Here is a 23,100-nt window from a genome sequence, read left to right on the forward strand (position 1 = left end):
TTCAGGAATAGTATAGCAACAAGTGTAAAAATTATGTCTATATTAAGAGACAACTTGCTGCTGTAACTGAAAAACTTGACACTTTGAAATTAAGTTTGGAAAAATAGATGTTAGTTTCAAAAATTATACTGCGTCAAGTCAGATAGTCGAGTCCTTATTTGAAACCCAATTAAAATTCAAAGATAATCAAAACAAGGGTCTAGGGTATGATAGTGTTCCTCCACCTTTTAATCATAACTACACATCCATCCCTATAACACAAGAATAAATTGACAAGGAGGCACATCTTCAATATGGCAAACCAACTGGAATTGTGTTAGGAGGTATTCAGGTTGAAAATACTAATATTTCTACTTCATGTGTAGGTAAAGTAGCAGAAGATGAGAACAATGAGAACACTACTGAACAAACCAATGACTCCTTGAACTCAGAATCTGTTGCTTCGAATTCTGTTACTCCTAACAAACTTACCGTTGAGAAATACAGGCCTCCAATTCCAACGCAACAGAGTGCTTGTTGCAAGTGTGCATGTGGGATCAATAAGATACAAGGCATGGATACGCCACTAGGGGCAGGAAGAGACAACTTCCCAGTGAAGAAAAAGACATGTTTTCACTGTGGAACACGTGGACACATTGCCAGAAATTGTCCTAAAAGCACATACATTCCGTACTACGCACAAGGATGGAAAAACGCGCCAAGTGGGAGATACTTCAAAAGAAACCCTTCCACGTCACGTTCATACAATAGTATCTGGAACGTGCAGAAGGCCAAGAATTAAACCCACAAGGCCAAGAATACAAATCCAAAAGGAAAGAAGGGAATGCCTGCCAAGAAGCCCAATCCAAGAGATGCTCCAATGATACAAAGACAGGTTCGGTCAAAGTCATCTCAACGGCTAACATCAAGATCAAAAGCAAGTATTGAGCCACCCATCAGATCGAAAAAGAAATGGGTTAAACCCAACTACAAAAGGGTTCCAAAAGGCTCACTCTCCCAAATCTTCTAATGCTTCTAATATTGCTACATCTTTTGTTTGTGATAAGCAGGATATGTCATGGGAGAGAGTACCCTGCATTGATGACAAAGGTCGACCCAATTTAAAAATGAACTGGGTTCCAAAGAACAACTGATCCCGCTCTGTGCTGGAGCATCTATGGAGGCATATCATCAACTGTACAACACTCGGAATTTTTTTTTGAGAGTATGTGTCCTTTGCCGGAAGGGAAGAAAGGAAGGAATCACTCATGGGGTTTGAGCTTAACAAGATGAAGAATTTTCAGATCTGTTTTCAGATTATGCATGCTGTTCTCAGACCTTCTGGATGCAAATTCAATCGGTGAATTACGGTTTGCGTATTCTTCTCTATACTCCTGAGTTTATTTTACTCTGATTCGTTTTAAAGACAATTTTTCATTTTCATAACAGTTTTTGTTTGTAAGTATTGTTTGGGAAGTGATATCAAGAAAGTGATAATGGGCAGTCTAAAACATGTGTAAGGGACTGAATCTGAATTGTCTAGACTATGTGTTCAACATGATGGTAGGCACGAAGGATTCGACAGTGTGGATTTAGATTAGATTGTTTGGACTGACCATACGACGCTCGGGTAGATTGGGCAGTGAGATAAACATGGGAACCTACAGGATACACTAAATTAATACGCATCTAGAACAGTGGTTCGAATTTCCCTTCATGTACGGACTTATGTCCTTAATTCTGGTTCTGATAGGGCGAATGGGGGTTCTGATAAAGTAGGTCTGTAGCAAATTATTTTCTTGCTTTCTATCTGTCAGTCATATGTTGCTTCCTCTGTGTAATTGGAGGAGATCCAACCTGGAATGCAACATATGCAACACTATTTCTATGCATCTTCTTTATCTATGAAATTCTTTCTATCTGTTAGCCATATGCTATCCCCTCTGCATGATCGGAAGATCCGACATGGGACACAGCATATGCAACATTCTACCTCTTAATCCATCTATCTCTGTTAGTCATATGTTGTCCCCTCTGCGTGATTGAAATAGATCCGACCTGGGACACAACATATGCACCTATCTTTAAATCTGACTTCCTTCTTAACAATTGTTTACTCACCTAAAGTAAGGAGTCCTTAGGAAGTTCTTGATAACCAGGGTATATATTGGGAAGTGGGGAACACGTTCTAGTGCAACTAAAATTGAACCATTTAGAGGTTGTCTGTAGATCTCGCTGCTTAATTTAAGTGGACAACAATACACGTGGTCGTCGTCAGCTAAATGATTTATTTAGAAAAGTTTGCCAATACTCTTTGTGTTTAAGTGGACCACAATACCGGCAATTGACCAGATCTATTCATGAAAGTAAAGGTATTGATAAACAAGTTCAGCCTGTCTCACAACTTTGATCCCAAATATTTTTCTTTTTGTTAAATTTGTTCATAGTTTTCCTCTATGCACAAATTTAGGGGGAGAATTAAAAAAAATTCAAAAATCAAAGAAAAATCAGAAAATTTCTGAAATTAAACAAAAATCAGAAAATTAAAAAATCCAAAAATAGTGTTATTTTTGTTTTACCTTTTGTTCAGAAAATATCAAAAATCCAAAAATATTTTTGTTTCTGTTTTTTTTTTTTTAATCCAAAAATATTTATGTTTCTGTTTTAATTTGTGTGCTAAGTTTTTTTTAGTTTTGTTTTCTCTTGAAAGGTGAATTCAGGTGAAGATGAAACTCATAGAGTTTGTGTCAAAGATTTCTGAGCCAAAGCTTCATCTATGATCATCAAAGAATTTTCATTCGAAGGAGCAAGAAATGAAGATTTTTCTTTCAAATTCGATCTTTCAACCCCAGAAGCAAGGTGAAGCTGAAATTGAAGATTATGTGACGGATTGCATTGAAGCCTCATCAATCAATCTACTGCTATCTATGAACTTGCTGAAGTGATCCAGAAAATTATTTCTCTCTGAAGTTTTCTCTGAACATTTTCAAGCTGAAAGCACCAATTTTCAAGAATCTCTACAAGAAGCCTCCTCAACCAATGTGCATTAAATGTCAAATTCTGAAGAAATTCCCAACTGCTCAAGATGAAGTCATTTATTGAAGATTCATTGTAACACCCAAAGTTTTGAAGGCCAAGAAAGGAAAGAAAACCCTAACTTTAAAGGGGGACTCGGTGAGTCCAAGGAGGAACTCGGCGAGTCCAAGCGGGATCCGGGTCGAGGAGTAAGTGACCGACTCGGCGAGTCAAGTCTGTTTGAGGAAAACCCTAAATTCGGGACTTTGGGCCTAGTTAAGCGCCTCATTCTCTCCCCTAGGGTTCCTTTACAGCCCCTCTAACCCAGAACACCAAACCCTAGCCGCCATATCCGTTTTTGAGCTAATTATTGTCTTGAGGAGTGCATTAAAGCTTGGAGAAGGAAGAAGGATCTTGAAGGTGCAAGGAGGGGGCTATAGATCTAAGATTGGGGAGATATTTCTAAACATCTAAAGGTATTAAGTCGTTTCCCTTCCTTTAGATCTATTTTGGTTGTGAGTTTTGGGGCTTTTAGCCATGAGTAGTGATCCATTTGAGTTAGAAGCCGGATCTGGAGTTGCTACTTCAGATCTAAGTGTATTTTGGTCTTGAAAAGCATAAAGTTTCAGCCCTTGAGTTGATTATGGAGCCTCTTTGCCTTAAACCCTAGTTTATGGTGTATTTTGCCTAGATCTCCTTCTCTACACGTAAAGTTTGCAACTCGGCGAGTCTGTTGAAGGTTGTCTTGGACTCGGCGAGTTTGTTCTTGGACTCGGCGAGTTAGGTCACGAAACCCTAAACCCTTCGAGTTTAGACTCGAATCAGTGAGTCGATTGGAGACTCGGTGAGTTCGACAGGTCAGGACTCGGAAATCGATAGGCTCGGCGAGTCATGGACTGACTCGGCGAGTCAAGTCGCGAATATAAGGACTCTGAACATATGAACTCGGCGAGTCACTAGGGTGACTCGGCGAGTAGGGTTGACCTGGAAGGTTGACTTTGACCAGGACTGTGACTTTGACCAGAGTTCACTTGGTAGTCTTTCGGGGGTCAATTAGACTCAGTGTTGCTTTGATATTGGTAGTTTGGGGAGCGAGTGGAGCTAAAGTTCAGAGAGTTGTCGGACAGCAGCTAGTGGGTTCATCAGCCAGTGCAGGTGAGTTTCCCCTTGTATGAATGGGTCTACGGCCACAATGTCGGCCCATGTAGTTGTGAGTAGAAGACCCGGGGGTTAGCCCTAGGCACAGTATGCTAGTATGATATTCGGGACAAGGTCCAATGATAGAGGGCAGGTTCCCAAGGAATGGTTTATGTGATAGTTTATACTTGTTATCTGTGTGATACTCGTATGTGCCTGGTAAGGAGGTGAGTGTGGGCGAGGTCCCGTATCTCACCAATAACAGGGTGTGGATGGTGTTCCGCATCTCAGTAGCAGCAGATCAGCGGCTAGGCCCAAGTTAGGGATGAAGTGAGGGTCGGCTGGGACCGTACCTCACTATCAGCAGGAGTATGGACGAGGTTCCATGACTCATCAGTAGCAGGACAAGGGCGGGGCCCAGAGATAGGCGAGGCCTTAGGACAAGATCCATTAGGATGTGTTTAGCTTATGTGATGTTATGCGATATGTTTATGTGCTATTATGTGTTAGTGGGCGGGGCCCCGTGATAGGCGAGGCCTAAGTGAAACAGATCTATAACCGAGCGGGGCTCGAAGCCAGGCAGGGCCTGGAGCATCGGGGCTGTTGTAGCGGGCGAGGCCCAAGATAGCGGGCGTGGCCTAGTATGTGCAGTATGTGTTTATGTATGGTATGTGGTAGGGTGGGGATCTCACTAAGCTTCGTGCTTACGGTTTTCAGTTTTGGTTTCAGGTACTTCCGGTAGCGGAGCGAAGAGATCAGGGTGATCGCATGGCACACACCATAGATTAGACAGCCTGGGAATGTTTACTCTGATAACGAACATGTATTTTGGAAACTAGTATTCTGTTTATGTTTTGAATTGATGAATTTGCTTAAAGTAATGTTTTATTAAAATAAATTTTTAGCCTTAAATTTTGGGATGTTACATTCATCAACGTCATCTTGAAGTTGTGAAGTCAACGAAGATAAACGCTGAAGCCAATCTCCAACTGAAGATTAACAAGAAAAGTGAGCTACTTTATAGGGGGAGATTGTTGGGTCAATTAAGAAAAGAAAGCTATAAACCAAGGGTGAGATTGTTGGGTTAAAAATATGGTTTATACTTTTGCTTTTCGAGGAAAATGTATTTTTCTGTAATGTTTTATGAGTTTACGGTCAGGTTTATGGCTAGGGAGGTGTTTACGGTCGTAAACCCATTTTCGGCCCATGTTTCTCATGTATATATATAGGCGAGGAGTGTAAGGGTAATGTTTTTTTTAGTGATGAACAGGATAATAGAGGAACTTAAGTGTGTGCATTTAAAGGTGTTCTAGAGAGAGAGAGAGAAAAAAGAGTGTGTGTGTGTGTGTGTGAATCTTGTATCTGGATCTTCATTCATATAAATACATACAAGATTCATCATCTTCTTCTTTTCCTTCTCTTCTATTTGATCTGACATCATCCATTTGATTGGGATTCCGCACCATCAAACGAATCTGATTGATACACAAGCAGATTAGGGACTTACAACTTTATATTGTGGGATCATGTAATGTAAACCATGTACTTGATGTAAACAATTCCAGTTGTACTATGTAATGTTTGGTGATGAATGTGTTATGTTTCATATATACTCATTGTGATGATATTTCAATTTAAGTTACACGAGCCCTCGGACATTTCTGATGTCTAGTTCGGGGTGTGACAGTAACCAAGGTGAACATAATCAAGTAGGAACTACACTCTCGGAGATTAGATTGTTATTTATGCTTAGAACATAAATTACTTGTCATGTAAAACAATATTTGTTTTGGAACAATGTATGTTTTAATTTAGCATGTCTAAATCTAAGTCTCGATTATTTTATTCTAATGTTTGATAATTTAATTAATCGTTTTCCGTCACGATAATATTCATATTCTAAAATGATTAACTTCTAGTTATGAGACTAGATCCCTTAATACAATTTTAGAGTGAATATCAACATTTTATAAATCAAATCAGGTTCTATATGCAAACACTTTTGACATAAACTTGTTTTAAGTCAAACTTATCTTGGACATTATTATCTTTATTATATAAATGGCATTCACATATTCCAACATCAAGAAAGGGATATTTGAAGGAAAATAACGTAGTTTATTTGACATATGTCAACCTTATTTATATGTAAAGGATTCCTAATGATATTTTCACTAAGGTGTAGAGAAAATAATGAAGGAACTATACACTTTTATATATGACTTCTTTTCTAATGAATGTCTGGGATTAAGCACAAGATACCAAATTAACTTTATTAACAACTATAGTAGTTTTTATTATATTTTATGTGGTAAAGCATAATTGTGAAATATTTGTTGAAGGTTTCAAAAGTTGAGATGCAAACCGGTAAGAACCATCTAAGGCCTTAATAATAATAAAGGATGAATTAAATCTTACTTGGTATGATTTAATTTATAATCGATAGAAATATTCTCCTTTAATATTTTTTAGGATAATACTTCAATCACTATTAATTGTATCTTGAATACAAATACCAACTAATAAGTAGATTAAACACTTTATAAGATTTAGTATGGAAAGGCTCCATCCTCATCTTACTTAATGTTTTGTGGATTTGAAGTCGATGTTGGAATAAAGCTTCTAAACCCAAAATCTACTAAACACATATTTGTATAGTACTCTAAATGTGGCTTAGATTATTATATGCAAACCCGCCAAGAATAAGTTCTCTTATTCTTGTGAAAGCTAAGTTAGTAGAAAGTAATCTTCTAATGACAAAGCAAGTTGGAGGTACATGGAACTTGAAGCAGCTTAAGAACCATAACCTTATGTAGTAATAGTTGGCACTAGTATTAACAAGAATTGTTAAACTTGAATAATAGCTATTAACAACCACAAATTGTTCGCATTAATAGTAGTAATCATCTACGACTTAAGAAATGTGGAATCTCTCATTTATGAGCTTTTATTGATGGTTTCTGGAAAATCCATCAAATACCAAGATGTTATGATAGATCTTGAATATGATAAATGACTTTGAGTCTTGAACATGAGATGTAATCCATGTATAAGAATCAAGTATGGGCTTGATTAAAATTTATCCCTATAGCAAGGCTAAAAGGAGAAAATCATTTTTCTAGAAAGAATAAATTACATGGATAACCATACACATTTAACTCAAGACTTTTTGTAAAAGGATTTTCTCATACTTATGTCATTGACTATGGTCCTCATCATACTCATGACATTGACTATGATCAAACCTTTTTACACAAGTAGCTATGATTAGATCAACAAGGATATTATTTACTATAAATTCATATTCTTAATATGAGATATAGTAAATAGATTTCAAGAAAGACCACTTTTCTTAATAGACATCTACTAGAAGATATCTATCTATCTATCTATCTATATATATATATATATATATATATATATATATATATATATATATATATATATATATATAGATTAGCGTGGAGGTTTTCTTAATCCAAGTAATCCTAACAAAATGTGTAGAGCTTGAGATCCACTTGTGGATATAAAGAAAATATCTCAATATTACAATCATCATTTTATGTAAAACCACAAGGTATGTTTTTATATCAAAATGAGTAGGACATGTGTGTTTACTAAGAACTAGTGTGAGCATAGTGAAATTCCTAATCTTGTATGAATGAGACATACTTAATCATTTCAAATCACATTTGGACTAAGAAAGGTCGTTTTCGCCTTGACTCGGAAAGTGTTTGTAAAATGAAAGACTTAGGAAGGAGAAGATACATTCTTGCAATGTAAAATCTATAATAGATAGATAAAATGAATGTTAAAAGTTTCATGTCCTTATACATATATTGGAAATATCTTGAAAGGGATCAAGATACAAGATTCTTTTGGAAAATTCTTAGCATTATCATATGGCAACATTTTGAGCTAGCCTCAAAAGTACATAGTTCATAGGCTCGAACTAGATGAAATGATTTATATTTTCTTGGCAAGTGATTTCATCATTTACACCATATTATGCATAAGACATGTTATTTGATGATGTTGTAAGCATGTCATAGGATACTAATTAAATACATGGTTAAGTCACTAGATGACTCATAGAGCATTCTAAAGAGTACTTGAGAAGAACTAAGAGAATATACATGAGACAATCAGTTTAGAAAGGATCTTTATGGAAAGAGCTACACAAGATGTTAATTTCTAAACGGATATAAATAATTATGAATTATAATTGGATTTTGACTTCATTATGGAATGAAAGGTAAGTTTTTTTGGAATGAGGTCCAAGCAAAATATAATAACACAAGCTACTACAAAATAAGAATACACTACATTAGAAATTGAATTCAAATATGATTGGATGAATGGGATCATTAATAAACTATGTTCATTTCTTCCATTTAAGTATCACATAGAAATCTTTTTGACTTCGAGAGTATACTTAATCAAACTAAGAGACTCTATGTCACGAAAGAACACCAATCATATTATCCAAGATATTTAATTATAATTAGAGTAATGTTATGTATGTAGATGATGGAATTTTGTCAGATCCATTGATAAAGTCATTCTTTTGAGCTATGTATGATTGGTCACACTTTAACTATAAGATTTTACTATTCTAGAAATGGACTTTTGATTTGAATTTAGTATTTGGATATTGGAACATTATAACAACAACTATTAGATAATGTTATGATATATTGGGATATAGTCATCACATTAATACCTGTTATGTTGTATATTAACATGTTTAATCCATGAATAATGTTATTATTCTAAAAGTTCATATTCGGTTATAAAATTGTGGGAGAAATTATAAAATAAGACTTATATACATACATACATATATATATATATATATATATATATATATATATATATATGTGTGTGTGTATGTGTGTGTGTATTTCGTGTGTTTTGCGTAGCCAAGAATTTGGCAGAGTAACACCATGTACTAAGCTTATCCAAAGATGGCTATAATAATGAATTTTTTTTGTTTCCTGACAACTTGCTAACGTGATATCTTGGTATGATCTTATCTATCATAGTGATTCATAAAAACAACTAGGCATAATATTAGTCAAAGGGTTTGAGCAGAGTAACTACCAGCTATAATATCATCCTAATGCTTTTGCATAATTATCTCACTATAGTTATTGATAATTATTAAAGTTACATTTTAGACATGTATCCCCCCCCCCTAAAAAGAGTTGGAAAATTACTCTCCTATGGGTTATGAAACCATTGATTTAGGGTAGAAGATCCACAAGTCCGACACTAGACAGACACTTGGGAGTCATTGGCATGGGTTTTAAGAGAGAAAGATAGGGAGAGAGAGATGTGTGTGTGTTGAGGTGTGAGAAAGAATAGACCGAGACTTGCTATTTATAGGGATTTTGAGCTCCACGCGCATATTGCACGCCATATATGTCACACCCCCGAACCAGACAACGGAAACGTCTGGGGGCTTGTGCGTGACTTCATCTTGAAATATCATTACAGTGAATATAAATGAAAAGTAACATCATCATCATCACACATGTAATATAACAGCATTCATTGTTTACATCGAGTATTGTTTTTGAATATTACATGTCAAAATAGTAAGAGTATGATCAAACAAAATATAACACAATATCCATTAGTTTGTTTCATTCATCCTGCTTCAACGGTTTCCTGAGAATACATGTTATTTTGAAAACGGTCAAAATAAAAATGTTGGTGAGTTCATAAGCATGTTTGTGAAAATGATTTGTATAATTTTGAAAACCACCAGAAAATCCTATATTTTTTGCAAACTGTTTACTGTGTTTGTGTCAGATCTTGTATTAATGCATGTATGTTATTGTTTATTTGACTAAAAGGGTAAAGAGAATGTAAAGAGCATGTAAAGAAAATGTTCCCAGACAACCCGATGTTGTCTGTAAAAGAGAAAGCTTCCATACCAGCCCCCGGGGTTAAGTACCAATACGAGAATGTTTCCGAGTAATCCAAGAGAAAATAGAATGGTCTTCCATAAACTTGATAACGTTAATTCCTCTAAGCGAGTCGTCATAACCATACTAAATAATGACAATTTCACCTGTCTTGGCGTTGTTGGGCGTCGGTTTTGATTTTTTATTGTAAGGTTTTTGTCACCCTAGACTTAGTTAGTCTAACTGTAGCGAACAACTCAGGTGTGGGGTGTCATCCCCGTTTAGATCTATACACAAATCCCCGCTCTCCCTCCAAGAGACTCTGGTTATAACTACATTCTACGATCGTACACTTAATAGGTGTCAACTGACAAAACTCACTAGATCCTTAATCGAATTTACGCGAAGAAAGGTATAATCTCATTCCATGCCCAATGAACCATGTAAGTGAACCACTAAGGCATCGCTAAACATGTAAATCATTTAAAGGCCCAAATTGAAATGAAATTATATAACATGAGCCCGAAATATATATATATATATATATATATATATATATATATATATATATATATGAAAGGACAACAAAGGCCCATTTCACATATAAGGTATTTATAGGCCCAAATAGCATACAAATAGTATCCAAAGTCCGTCGCACATGTTAATGGGTCAATGAGGCCCAATAAACATATAAATAGTATACAGGATCTATCACACATAAAAAAAATGGGCCACTAAGGCCCAATAACCTAGAAAATGATCAAATTAATCCGTTTGTTAGTTTATCGTTGGTTTTAGTTCAAGTATTAACTAAAATAGCATAAAAGCCCACTTTTTGTAAAAATGACGTTCTTGGCCCAATAAGCTAAATATTTACAATTAAGGCCCAAGTTTTGTAAGAAATACACTTTAGTCTCCATTTTGTTCAAAACTTGTGTTGATGACTAGTTTCTGGTAAAAATAGCATTTTAAAACCCATTATTGTCAAAAATATCATTCTTGGCTTGATTTTTGCGAAAATACACATTTTCTGGTTTATGAGCTTTTCCGACCTAATTGTTGGAAAATTTGTAGAAAAATCATCGTAAGTCGAAATTTGGATCCGTAAATTCTGGAAGTTTGGAAATTTTGTCTACCTTTTTTAATATTTTTCTCATAATTTTTATTGGCCTCTAACAAGTGTGAAATTGCTCAAGTTCATAGGTTGGTCCGAAATTATTTCAAATCTGATAGGCAGTTTTGTAAAATTCGCCAAAAATAGTAGAAAAATCGTATGAAAACGTGAGAGTAGTCATTTTAAAGGTATAAATCTGAAATTTATCCATGTAAAACAGTTTTGAAACATAATTCCATTAAGATGGTAAAAACAGTTCGAGATTGGGCTAAAACTTTCCTGTCAAAAGCTGATTTTTGAATACAAGTTATAGATCATTAAGCACAACACTCATTTTTGCTATTTTAAGTGTATAAATCCCAGATCTACAAGTTTATATGTAATATATGTGACAATACATACTTTTCTCAACGTTCTTATGAATATCCAAGTGATAAACTTCAAGTTAACATATTTTTAGATTAATGAAGTAATAAACACATAATCACCAAATAATTCATGGAAAACACACATAGTCATGCATATACACATAGATCTACACAAAGCAACTTGTATTCTCCCCCAAAATCATATGAAAACCAAAAACAAGGGGTATGAACTCACCTTGGGGTGATGGATCGGCTTTGATGAAGAAGTGGAACAAGATTTTTGATCCTAGCAAGCTTTCTTGAGTAGATCTTGAACTTAGATGGTTCTAAGACCATGATCCACAAAAATATGGGTGTAAGAGGAGATTTTTGAAGAGATCAAGAAGTGAAATCATAGATCTAAGTGAAAAACTTACCAAAGATGGTGATCTTGAAGAAGAATCTATTGAAGACACACACAAAATCTTGAAAATGTTAGAGAGAATGAGGAGAGTTCTTGAGAGACTTCTTGTGAGAGTTTGAGAAAATGAAGATGGTGAGATGTTGGTGTTGGCCGAGAGTTAGAGGGAGGGACAGAGAATGAGAGTTTTTTTTTCTTGTGAAGGGTTTGATAAGATGCTTGCCTAAATACATGCAAATTATGCATGGATATCTACTAGACTAAAGTGAGGTGTCAAACTCTTAAGCACCCTTTGTTTTTTTTTCTTTTTTTTTATATTGTTGTTGGGCCGAGAGTTGGGATTGGAAAAAGGGAAATGGAATAGTTTAGGGCCCATTCTACTTTTGCTCGATTTTTATGAAGCTTAATAATATTTTTCGGCCCATTGGGCCTATTATTAAGTTTCTCGGCCCACTAGAAGTCTAATAGGTAATTTATGGTCCATTAGGACTAATGGAAACATTTATGGCCCAACAAGGCCCATTTGGGATAAAAGAGCCCTTTTAGGTCCACATGGCCCAAAATGCTGAAGTTTTATGAATGTGGTCCATTTACAGCCGAATTACGGTTCCTAGGCCCAAGATAGTGAGGTTGGAGGTTTATTGGTCCATTAGAACCAATAAGAGAATCCTAGTCCATAATGAACTTGAGTCGGGATTTCTAGGGTTTCCATCCCATATTTGAAAATATGAGATGTATTTGAACGAGAATAGGGTATGATATTTGCTTAGAGTACCAGTTATTATACTAGTTGAATGATTATATGAGAGTGGAATTCCCTAACAAAAATGCTAGTTGTGACATCATCCCCCCGTTAAAGGGAATTTCGTCCCGAAATCCTTTCGAAGCATAGGTTCATGAATGAGAAAATATGTTAGGGTACTTTTTGCTTCATCTATTCCTCGCCTTCCCATGTGAATTCCGGTCCGTGCTTGGCATTCCATCGAACCTTCACAATTGGAATGCAACTATGTTTTGCACGCTTTACTTCCCTATTCAATACCTCGACTGGTTCTTCGACGAACAAGGGATTCTCGTTTATTTCGTTTTCTTCTAAAGGAATGATAAGAATTTTGCCTGGTAGGCACTTTTCCAAATTTGAGACATGGAACACGGGGTGTACGTTGCTGAGGTCGGTAGGTAGCTGCAACTTATAAGCTACTAGACCAATTCGTGCAAGAATCTTGAACGGTCCAATGTATCGCAGGTTAAATTATCCCAGTTTCCTAAAGCGAATCATTCCTTTATAGGGAAAGACTTTCAATAGTACCCGGCCTCCAACTTGGAATTCCACAGGTTTTCGTCATTTTTCATCATAACTCTTATGTCTGTCTTGTGATGCTTGAAGTCGAGTTCTGATTTGGATTATCTTCTTTGTCATTTCGCGAATGGTTCCTGGTCCCGTGAGAGTATCGGTGAGTGATCTGCACTTACGACTATAAAGAGCCTTAAAAGGGGCAACCTTGATGCTTGTGCGATAGCTGTTACGGTATGAGAATTCAATCAAAGGTAATTGGGTATCCCGTGACTTGTTGAATTCAAACACCCAGACTTGGAGCATGACTTCGAGTGGTTGAATGGTCTGTTCACTTTGGCAATTGGTTTGAGGGTGGTAAGCAATGCTCATGACTAGCTGTATTCCTATAGCCCTCCGAAGTGACTGTCAAAATCTTGGATTAATTTTGTTATCTCGATCCATGGAGTGCTTTGTCCGCGATATTCTCCAGCTTTGATGCTTTCCAAGGTCGTTCGTAGGTGTTGACAATGTTTTATTCTTGCTTCGTGAGCAGACGAGTATGTTATTGATGAAAAATAATGATAAGGCTAACTAGGAATGGTTGGGAAAACTCAATTTGTAGGGTCCATGAAAACCGTGGGAGCATTCGTTAGACCGAAGGGTATCACGACAAATTTGAAATGGTCGTGACGAATTCGGAAGGCATTTATTGGAATGTACTCTTCTCGGACTCGGAGCTGATGATAACCGGCTCTTAGATCTATTTTGGAGAAGCAACTTGCTCTGTGGGGCTGGTCAAATAGGTCGTCAGTCCGAGGGAGTGGGTATCGGTTTTTGATAGTGAGCTTATTCAATTTCCTAAAATCGATGCACCTTCTGAAGGATCTGTCTTCTTGAAGAACAAGACCGGAGCTCTCCTGGGCGAGAAACTTGGTCCGATGAATCCTTTGCGCAACAATTCTTCTCAATTGGCTGGATAACTTCTGAATTTTCGGCGGGAGCTACCCTTTAGGATGAATTGGCAATTGATGTGGTTCCCGGTATGAAGTCGATTCGAAATTCGACCTGTCTCTCTGGGATACTCTCGGAAGTTCTTCAGGAAATACGTCCGAAAAATCGCATGCTATTGGAATACCTTGTATGCTTACTTCTTCCTTGGTCTTGTCCACAATAAGAGTGAGTAAAACCTAGTTCTTCTGGTGCAGGCACTTCTATGCCTTGATGCACGAGATAGGACGAGGATTTGGTGCCATGTTTATCACCATAGATTATTAGAGTTTCGTCATTGGGAAGGTGAAGCAAACGGCCTTCTCACGACACATAACATCAGCATGGTGGGGGCTTAACCCATCCATGCCGATTATCACGTCCAAACTCCTAATATTTACTGACATTAAATATATTTGAAATGAATGGTTGTTTAGTGTTATGGTGTACCCTACATAAATATCTTTGGTTGATTTGGTTTTTCTCATTAGCCATGTCCACCGTAAAGGCTTCGTTTAGCTTTTGGGGTTGTTGTTTTAGTAAGAGCTCGAATTTGTTACTAACGAAGCTTCGCTCAGCTTCACTATTGAATAAGAGGTAAGCGAAAGAGTTGTTAAGTGGGAGCATACCAATAACAACTGTTGGGTCTTGGACTACTTCGCCATGACCCAAGGTCAGGACCATTTCTGCTCCTTCTACTCCTTGATTGTTAGCCTTGGGGAAATTGCGCCTGAAGTGAGCGGTTCCTCCACACCCATAGCAGGTGTGACTGGTCTCATCATTGGTGTTGTTGTTAAGGTTGTTGCAATTTTTGTTGTTTTCGTTTGGCTGACGATTCTGTCATGGATAAGTTTTACAGTATTTGGTGGTGTGATTCTTTCGGTTGCATTTCTTACAATGCAACTCCCGGCAGGCTCCCTTATGATGGAAATTGCACTGGTTGCATTTTGAAAGGCTTCCAGCATATGGTCTCGTTGATGTTGGTGTAATAGGGGTCATGGTTGTATGAACAGCAACAACATGTTGCTTCTTTGAGATCCTTTGAGTTGGTTGTCCCTTTCTCTTACTTCCAGGATTTTGCTTCCTGCCCTTAAGCTTGGGGTTTAGTGTGCTTTGATAAGCTGTCACTCATTGGTTCCCATGCTCGTTCCTTCCACTGGAGTTATCAATGCTATTTCCGCCTCCATTGTTGTTGTTTGCATTGATTTGTGCCATAGCAGCGGTTACTGTCGCTGTCACAGCAGCTTGGAATGTAGTAGACTTGATGTGTGTAAACTCAACTAGTTGTAATCCTACTTTTAATTATAAAATAAACACATAAAGGCAGTGGACCTATCAATTGTGGTAAAGCTAAATAAGTGTGGTATCGAACACAGGTAACGGATAATTAAAACTAAAGACTAATTTTATCTAAAATTAAGTAATAAAAAGAGGTTTTATCTAGTTTTACAAGACTAGAAAATTACCAACTAATACCTAAACTAATTAACTAAAAACTAGATAAGCAAAGATTCAACTAAATTCAATTACGAAGGGAACTTCTATTTAGATCAACTCAATTGATCCTATGGTTGATATTATGGAAATAGTGCAACGGATTAATTCTTCTATTGGCTACCGATTCAAGTGATTAGATTCACGTTTGCTACACTAATACTTAGAGAACAAACTAACTCAAACAGTGGTCAGTTGTCTAATTTAATTCAATTCACTAGGTTATTTATTCGGGTTAATTTAGACTTGTAATGGTTAAATAATTTGGTCCTTTAATTAACCTCTTCTTGATGGTCATCACACAAGCTCACACATGAATTTACTTATTTTTCTATTAATTCTAGTTTCACAGTCGCTAATCCTAGTCATATAATAAAGTGGTCACATAAATTATATGAGGTAACAATTAAGAGATGTTCATGCAGCTTAATTATCTTCGTATTAACAGAAAAATAGTTATCATTCGCACATAAGGTTCTTTAACAAGCTAGAATTAACAAAATCACCAATATTAAATCAATCCTGTCATAGATCAAACCATAGTATCAATATTGTCTCCCCAAACAGAAGTTAAAAGGTGTTAGCTCATGATCGAGGTAATTGACAACACAAAAACGAAATCTAAAAGTCTAAACATGATGAAGAACAATAGATTAAAGTAAGAATGATGTAAATTTGCCTCAAATCTCCTTCGGGATTGGGTTTAGGGTTGTACCTTCGTTCTCCAGATCTCTCTTGACTCTAATTCACAGCTTGTTCCTCCCCAAGGGTTCCAGAATTCCTTGTGTCGATCTAAACAGTCGTTTTTATAGATTCATACCGACTCGCCGAGTCCATGACTGACTCGTCGAGTCTATCACTTAATTCTCATGCACGGTAAGTCAGAGACTCCTTATCTTCTCGATTCTTCAATGCAACTCGCCAAGTAGTCGACCCTACTCACCGAGTACCTTGTATTTTTAGCATTTTTTTTCTTTGTTCAACTCTTAAGCTCCCAACCATTTCTCCTGCTTCCTTTTGCTTCCGAGCTTCGCTTTTGGACTGAAAACATAATTCAAACACTTTTAAGTATCTTTTGTCCATGATATGCAATAAATTAGCTAATAAATGATAAAAATCTATACCTAATATAAGGCTAAATATGCAAATATCAAAATACCCCACACTTGACTTTTGCTTGCCCCCAAGAAAAATTGAATTTTAACACATTAGAATCACATAGGACAACTCCAATCGAACCCAGCCATTATGCCAATCCTCATAAACATCCACCCACTTATCCCGAATAATGCTCATTTTATGCATCCCTCCGAATCCATCCGCAGAAAACCTCCTATCCTCAAGGTATTTTTGGTTGAGCAACCCAAGCATACATAATCTAGACAATTACAATTTATGATACCACATTGGAGCTCTTTGGAATTCTTCACTTCATTGATAATTTGATCTTGATTATATTGAATTCACCACCTTCTTTGATTTTACTTTTTGGTATCTTCACCTTTTGAACTTTTGGAATTTTGATCTTTTGATCTTCACTTTGATTGCTCCAAAATTCTTACAACTTTTCTTGTAATTCTCTCTCTCTTTTTTTAAACATGTACCTCACTTTTTTCACTCAAAACCCTACATGCTTAAGCAGAGGCGCTCAACTTCAACATTTATTGGCTAAAATAATAATTTTCCTGGATACATTTCTGGTACACGATGCTAAACATATTTCATCCTTCGGGCTAAGCGAGGTCGTGTTTTTGTCCCATGATTTCACTGGAATAAGGAAGCCACAAATGCACTAGAACGTATATTGGCTCAACTAAACATTTGGGTCTTCATGCAATCATCAACATAATTCTAACATGGAATCCTAATTTAATTTTTGACCAAAATTTTCTAAGTTAAATCCTAAGTAACATTTTTGGTATGCAAAGATTTAAAAATTTTAAAGTTGACCTAAATTAGGACATTAGGATTCTAAATTTACTAAGATGAAATCAACCCCCTACCCCACACTTAAATTATGCAATGTCCTCATTGCATGTAATGCATAAAAACATATTAAATATAGAGAGAATTGGAACAAACTCCCCTTGGGTAGCAGTCGCTAGGCTGATCATCTTCTATTAAGCTCCTACTTCAATCGACTTTAGACATGGGAACAGCTCATCCATGTCTTGGGCATCAAATCGCATGTGGGTAGCTCCAAATGTACAGGAAAGATATTGTAAAATCTTTAGGAATTGATTACAAAGATAACGTGGTCAAATGGTGTAGCTATCAGCATGAAATCAGCAGCCCTTGTGGTAGACAAATGAAAGACTCATCGAGTCATATGAAGCACTCGTCGAGTCATTGCGCGATAATTTTGAAGTCGTGGAAATATACTGCGACCAAGGTTCTAAAAAGTTCGCCATGGCTCCGCCATGGCACGCCATGACTCCAAGGCTTGCATGTGCCGCCAAGCTTTGCCAAAACGCCGCCTTGACCCATATATGTGTATAAAAATGAATAATAGTAGAAAATACATATAAAAATATGAATTATATACAAAATTGCCGCCTTAAGTCATGCCATACAAACGACGTGACTCGCCAAGGCTCGGAAAAGCTTGAGGCTTGACATTGCCGCCAAGTCACGCCTTACGTTATTTAGAACCTTGACTGCGACTTGTCGAGTAGGCTAACTGCACTCGGCGAGTCATCGCTGTGTGGAAAATAATTAAATTCTATCTTGAATACAGCTTTTTGTAGACTTCAAAAACTTCCCATTGCTTCAGTAAACATTCACCCTTTAGGACCGGGCTCAACACTTAGACTCAAGACTCAATACGTCGACCTTTCTTGACTCGTTTCCATGTTTTTCTCACATTCTCTAGACTCCTTATGCAAACATTTCCGAACCCAAATTCTGAAAGAAACCAAGGTAAATAGATTATCAAGCATACAAGTTTAAGCCCTAATTAAGAATTCAAAACACACCAAACAAAATAAAAACAAATAAAAATTGTTCAACAAAACACAAAAAGAAACTAGTCTTCATCCTCTTCCTCATCATCACCATGCACAGCCCCACTTCCACCAGATCCTCCTTGCCTTGCACTTATCCATTCTTCCCAACTTGGAACATATGGAAATTGTCCCCCATCGAGATGTTGGATATGGAAATGTCCAAATAATTGGACGAGAGATTGGTTTGTGAAATTTGAACTCCGATCCAAATCATCCAAATATCTCCTTCCTTCCACATTATACCACTCCTGAGGAACATTGTCTTCGATCGGAATAACCGATGGATCATGGCGTGCTTGCTCCCGTCTTGGTCGTACCCGCCTTCCTGGTGCCTCGGGTCCGATCACGGCATCGTCATGTGGGATAGCGTAATGACCCCCTCCATAATCCCCAATAATGCGAGCCCTGCAAAAAAGAAGAGGATTAAAGGGAGATGTCGGGATCTCCGTTAGCAAGTTCCAAGCACCACTAGTCATTAACCCATAAGAATGGGCTAATCCTGTCACGAACATGCCACCATTAATTTTTGAAGTTTTGCGATCCTTGACCGCTCCCTCTGCCAAGTACGAAGCTATGCACCATGGAATGTTGCAGAAAGTATTAGGTGTAATGATGCTCCAAAGAAAGAAAACATCAAGGTTAGAAACCTTGTCATCATCTTTCCTTTGGTTAATGGTGTTCGAAATAAGACGGTGAATAAGGCGGTGCGTCGGTGATCGTATGCTCCCTTCTTGAGCCGACTTTGGAATGTAAACTTTATTAGCAATGGTGTTCCACCAACTTGAACTTGTGATCCCATCCGGAAATGCTTTATGGCAATGCTCCAAAATGGTACGAAATGCATCCGTGTTGACCACTTGTTGGTCATATATCCCCAATCTCCAATCCAACTCCACCATAGAACAATGACGAACCTCGCCCCCAAGACAAAAAGTAATACTTCCGGGGTTATAATAATCATCCACACCCTGAAAATGTATTGTTGAAAAAACTCCAAGCACAGCTCACGATAGATCGGTTCTTGAATACGGAAGACACGACTCCATCCATCACACGTGATGGATACTCCATTATGTACAAACGTCTTGATTATATAAGGAGCCAACTCCTCTTAATAACAAACTATCCCCAACCATTCCCAATCAATTATGTTGGGAACACAAATGTCTTTTTTCTGAAGTTCCGCAAGCTTCTTCTTCCATATATTCCTTGTTGAATTTGAGTCGATATGTGGAAAATGCAACCAAGGAAAATCTCCTTGACTTCCTCGAGAGCTTTGTCCTCGTGAAAACATGGTTCGTGCAAAACAAAGAACAAACAATCCAGAAGACACAGAAACACATTAAAATAGAATCTTTCTGGGTTCCTGACTGGACTCGTCGAGTCCATGCCCGACTCGGCGAGTCTGACGAACTGCGCGAGTCAGTCGACGAGTCGTGTGAAATTCGACCATAAAAACTCAAATTTTGTCCTAGGTTTTGTCCAGGGATGTCCATAAGGTGTATTAGAGTAATAACAACCATTCAAAACACCACAATTAATCCAAAATCAAAACCCTAAAAATTCACTAAACTTCAAAAAACGGGTGTTCTATCAAATCGACTCTTCTAAACATCTAAGGATCATGACTTTAACAGAAATAAAGAAAAAATATAAGTACCTTGCTTGAAGAACTTTGAGAAATTTGAAGAAAATTGGAAGAAGATGGATGAATGCTTGAGAGGGAAAAAGGGGCGCACGTCGAGTGTGTCGGCTGATACTATGTTGCAAATTAGGGTTAAAAATCTATTTGAACTGGTTGTAAAAGAAAATGTTTTTATTTTTTTTTCAGTAAATATTTTCGACTCGTCGAGTCTGGTCGCGAATGAAAGGAATCCAGAATCGATTTGACTCGTCGAGTCAGTACCCTAACTCGCTGAGTCACTTGCAAACATTTCAAAAATTACATCATTTTATCATCTATTAATAAAAATTGTTCAATTCACCCCACACTCAGACCATGCGTACCCTCAAGCAAACATTTTGATGAATTAGAAGAGGAAAATAGAAAAGTCCTAAGAAAATCAAAACAAAAACTAGAACTAGAAAGATAAAAGAAAACAAACTCTCATAACGGGTTGCCTCCTGCCAAGCGCTTCTTTTTTAGGAGTCTTTAGCTGGACTCCTTCCAATCTACGTTTCCTCACTTTCCTGCATCGGGAATGCACGTCTAATCTTTTGTGGTTTATACTTTGTCTTGTAGGCGTTTCTATTATATGCCCGTCTCAATTCTTCTTTCTTTTTCCTTGTTCCATCTTCTTCAATTGCATGCGTGTTCCGTTTCCCATCCTTCTTTTTCTTCACCCCACTCTTTGGCACCTTCTTTTGTACTTCCCCTTCCTTGAAGGTAATTACTTCATAATTGGAAAAAAAACTCGGGCTCGAGGTTTGGTTGCATGTGAATCAATGAACGAGTTATTAGTGTCATCATTCCCAGCCTTTGCATTCCCAAGCTTGCCTCCTTATCAAGTCGCATTTCTTCATCTCCTTGTATTACCATGTCAAGGTATGCTACTTGAGCCTTTTGGAATTCACAATACATTTTAACAATTACGCCTTCTGCTGCTGGATCTTCTAAAGAATTAGGAAAAATCTTCAAGTCAGAATCAGGCAAGGGACTGGTAACAAGCAGATCAAGATAATCTGAATTGCTGAAATTTTCGACTGGACTCGTCGAGTCTGTCGATGCGACTCGGCGAGTCGATGCGCATTCCTCACTTTCCACCGATTTTTCTGAATTAGTTCCCTTCAACAGCTTCTCTATCTCCTCTAAGTCTTTCTCAGCATCACCATTTCCTCCAGAAGATAGTAGAAATTTATTTGGATCATCTTTTTGTAAGAGTGCAAGTTCTTTTTCTAGTATTTCATCATCCAAATCAATGGAGGAAATTTCTTCTTCTCTTGATTCTTCTTGCTTAACCTCTTGTATAGCCTTAAACACTGCTGATTCATCTCCTACCCTCAATGTCAGTGTGGACTTGCATACATCTATCAATGCCCATGCAGTATTCAAAAATGGTCTTCCCAAAATAATTGGAATTTTGGGGTCTTCATCCATGTCAAGCACTACAAAGTCCACGGGGAATACAAATTTGTCCACTTTTATGAGAAGATCTTCACAAACACCTCTTGGACGACTGATTGTCTTGTCCGCTAGATGGATCTTCATATTAATAGGCTTTGGATCTGGTAGATTAAACTTCTTGAGGAAAGAAAAAGGCATTAGGTTAATACTTGCACCCGAATCAGTCAATGCTTGAGTAGCAAGTATATTTCCAAATTGACAAGGAATCGAGATGCTTCCCGGGTCACCCTTCTTTTCTGGTAGCTCATCTAATACTAACTCCACTACTTCAGCCATATCTTTTCTAGTAGCAAAGAGACCCTTAAGCAAGTTTAAATATTTAGGTGTTTGAAGCATCGTTTAAGCAAATGGGATGTTGACTTGAATGGCTTTAACATGTTCCATGAAAGTTCTGTATGCTTTAACCTTTTCATCAAGCATGACTCGAATTGAAAATGGCAAAGGTGGCATGTATAGCTTGAAGGAAACAACAGTTTTGTCATCAGACCATGGACTCGTCGAGTCCATTAGAGGGACTCGACGAGTCTTGTCGGGTTTAGCTGCACTCAACTCTTCTGTCTTTTCTGCATGCACCTTAGTTGAGACCTTATGTGCAGGGGTCAGAGGAGTGAAAATTTCCCCATAACTAGATGTTATAACATTCATATTCTCCATTCTCGGATTATTCTCGGTTTTACTTGGAAGTTCACCCGGACTTCTCTCATTCACTTGGTGTGCCAGTTGCCCAAGCTGTTTTTCAATGTTGAGAATAGATGCTTGCTGACTCCTAAGTATAGTTCTGGTCTCTTATATTTCCGCATCATGATCATTGTGTCTTTTCTCGGACGTAGCTACAAATCTCGTGAACATCTCTTCTAAATTGGCTCTTTTTTCCACAACCGGTTCTTCCTTTCGATAGAAACCCCTCTCTTTTTGCTTGTATTTCTCTTCCTTTTCCTTTTTGTATTCTTCATACGGGAGCCATTCCTTTTTGGGTTTCCGCCAAGTTCCATCGTACCTGTCACCACTTGAATAGAAAACTTGCGCCTTTTTGTTTCCATTCTCATCTATGTCACACTCTTTAGTTAAGTGAGGTCCCCTACAATTTTCACATCCTACCCGGATAACATGGATTGTTTGATCCATCTTTGTCATTCTTCTATCTAAAGTATCTAGTTTAGCCATCATTGCCGCCATGCCATCGTTGACCGTGTTCACTACCCCCCCTACTTACTTCATTTCGTGGGTTGTGGTATTCTCTAGAATGTTTAGAGAACTCTTCAATTAATTCTTTGATCACCGAGGGTGGC

At 37.4% G+C, this 23,100-nt stretch overlaps 1 protein-coding gene across 1 annotated transcript; it reads right to left on the minus strand.

The window, feature by feature from the left end:
- Positions 1-20,859: 20,859 nt before the first annotated feature.
- Positions 20,860-22,087, minus strand: LOC111878458 (uncharacterized). The gene is made up of 3 exons (XM_023874958.1): positions 21,445-22,087; positions 21,185-21,300; positions 20,860-21,066 (listed from the first exon to the last, which is right to left on the minus strand). Exons 1-3 carry the CDS (start codon positions 22,085-22,087, stop codon positions 20,860-20,862), a joined length of 966 nt encoding a protein of 321 aa, XP_023730726.1.
- Positions 22,088-23,100: the final 1,013 nt, after the last annotated feature.

The sequence above is a fragment of the Lactuca sativa genome, chromosome 5 (genome assembly GCF_002870075.4).
Source record: "Lactuca sativa cultivar Salinas chromosome 5, Lsat_Salinas_v11, whole genome shotgun sequence".
NCBI lineage: Eukaryota > Viridiplantae > Streptophyta > Magnoliopsida > Asterales > Asteraceae > Lactuca > Lactuca sativa.